This window comes from Otolemur garnettii, unplaced genomic scaffold, assembly GCF_000181295.1.
Source record: "Otolemur garnettii isolate 467f Iridium unplaced genomic scaffold, OtoGar3 scaffold00074, whole genome shotgun sequence".
NCBI lineage: Eukaryota > Metazoa > Chordata > Mammalia > Primates > Galagidae > Otolemur > Otolemur garnettii.
Window position 1 is genome coordinate 6,729,719 of NW_003852469.1, and position 2,512 is coordinate 6,732,230.

At 48.5% G+C, this 2,512-nt stretch overlaps 1 protein-coding gene across 2 annotated transcripts in view; it reads right to left on the reverse strand.

Annotated features, from left to right (window-relative positions):
- Positions 1-2,512, reverse strand: part of SLC39A14 (solute carrier family 39 member 14) — a 50,099-nt gene that overhangs the window by 16,250 nt on the left and 31,337 nt on the right. For both annotated transcript variants that reach the window (XM_003793975.3, XM_012807735.2), the window contains exon 3: positions 1,501-1,779. In XM_003793975.3, coding sequence (XP_003794023.1) covers positions 1,501-1,764 — 264 coding nt within the window. In that variant the 5' untranslated portion in view covers positions 1,765-1,779. The remainder of the gene's footprint in view (positions 1-1,500; positions 1,780-2,512) is intronic.

The following is a 2,512-nucleotide window of genomic DNA, read 5'->3' on the forward strand; positions in this document are numbered from 1 at the left end:
CAGGAGTTGGAGGTTGCTGTGAGCTGTAATGCCACGGCATTCTACCCAGGGGAACAGCTTGAGGCTCTGTCTCAAAAAAAAAAAAAAATGCAGATTCCAGACACTTCTCGGATCTGGCATGAACAGGGGTGGGGCTCCTGGGAAACTGTGGTACCACCCAATCAGACCAACACATGGATCCTATTAGTCTCCTCAACCATCTAGTATTGTGCTCAGCCTCAAGGAGTGTTGGCAGAAGTCAGAGGAGGAAAATCTAAAAAGTTGGCCAAGGGGCAAGCACGGACTGGCTGGCAGACATGAGCGCTCAGCCACCTTGGGAGGTGGCTGGTAAGTGGTTCTCACGTACCATTCCTATGACATGCTGCATAATTATACTTTATGCCCGTCCACATCATTCCCTTTCTGACTTTGGTTTCACTTGAATGGGTCTATCTCTAAGAGTTAGACCTCTGGTTATGCTGACAAAATAAATTTCTAGGCTTCAAAGGGCTGAGGACTAGATCCAGTGACCCCCAAGACATTGCTGCTGCCCTGGCAGGCCCCAAGACCAATAGGATGCCGTTGAGTCAGGCTGCAGGACCCTCGCAGGCACTCTCTCTGCCTCTTCACCCACAGCATTTGTCTATTTGGGAGGTTCCGCCTGCATCCACGCCATGTGGTCCCCCTTGTCCACCTTACCTCTCCAAACTCTACTCATCCTTCAAGGGGCAGCTCCAGGAAACCTCCCTATGAACCTGCCCTGGTTATTCCAGCACCCTCATCATCTATCCCTCTCATTTCTGAATCTTTCAATTACCGTCTAAGTCACAAAATGTAATGCCTCATTTAAATACCAGCTGATGCTGTCTTCTGTTGGTTGAGCTCCCCAGCATGACAGTAAACTCCTTAAATATGATTCATTTTCCTCCACTGCTCACCACACTCAGCACAGGGTACACAGTAGATATATAAAGACTTTACTGGCTGGCTTGTATTTGCCTGCCACAAATAGCCTCACACTGTGATTAGCCAAGATGATGTGGAAAAAGAAAGAGAATCAAGAGCCGAAAAACCAGGCTGCTAGTCCCAGTCCCTCCAGGATCTCACTGTGGGGGCCTCACTGTAAAATGAAGATAATTCCACCTGCACCTCGAGGGACCAAACAGCTGAACTGAGATAGTGTGCAAGAGGCTTGCGAGCCGGAACCCTGCCCGTAGAAATGCTATCCTGGGAGCCATGACTTACCAGCACTTCTAGGGGATTCAAGCACTGCTCTGAGAAGTCTGGGGGGCTGAGAACCCCACTTCTCTGTTGCCCTTTGTAAAGGCTTTAAAACACCCAGACAGGTGTCAGGAGGTCCTGTAGAAGAACGCAGACTTTGCTGACCCAGACAACGGGTGAATAGAGCAGCTTGTCCACTCTGTCGTCAAAGACCAGTCTGTCCCACCTTACCTAAGCCGAAGAGCTCAGCTACCCCGTCCCAACAAGACAGGGAGCTGTTGGCCCAGAGGACAGCCTTACCGTTGAGAGGTTCCTCTGGCCATGCACGGGCTGGGTGACATTCTTGCGGCCCACCCCCAAATCCAGCTTGTCAAGTAGGTCTTTCAGCTGCTGCAGAGTGAGACTATCGCCCTTGCCATAGCGATGCATGAGATCCTGCAGGAAGGCAGAGGCGCTGATGGCTGGCACGTCCATGGATGCAGCACGGGCCTCAGGAGCAGCTCTCCATAGGCTAAGCAGGGCCAGCAGAAGGCCACTGTGGAAGGCTGGGTACAATAGCTTCATGGTGACCAAACCAGCCTGTAAGAGCAAGAAGCCAGGTGAAGGCAAGGCCTCTCCCACCCGACCTGTCTGCTGACAACTGTACCAGGCTTCTGTAGCAATTCTGTGCCCCTTCTCAATTCCTCTGCTTAGCCTTTGGGAAAAACCATTTTTTTGAAAGGACAGAATGAAAACTAATACAAAGGACAAATTCAACAGGCCTGACTAAATTTAAAAATTAAATGACATGGTGATGTGGTTATTACTTTTAAAAAGACCGTTTAGTGATACTGAAATAATTGTGGATTAAATGATAACTAGTATTTGCTTCAGAAAAAAGGAAGGGTGTACGTGCACAGGGGTGCAGATAAGACAGGAAGGGCATGAGGTGACAACTGTCGAAACTAGGGGACAGGGAGCTGGGAATTCATTAGACTTCTGCCTATTTTAGTTGTGTTTTAAATTCTCTGAAATAAAAAATATTATTAAAAAATAAACACTGCCCAGGTGCAGTGGCTCACACTTGTTATCCTAGCACTCTGGGAGGATTGCTTGAGTTCAGGAGTTCAAGACTAGCCTAAGCAAAAGTGCAACTCCACCTCTGCTAAAAATAGGAAAACTAGCTGGGTGTTGCGGTAGGTGCCTGTAGTCCTGGCTACTCAGAAGGCTGAGGCAAGAGTTCGAGGTTGTTGTGAACTATGATGCCACGACACTCTACCCAGGGTGACCAAGTGAGATTCTGTCTCAAAAAAAATTAAAAACAAATACATAC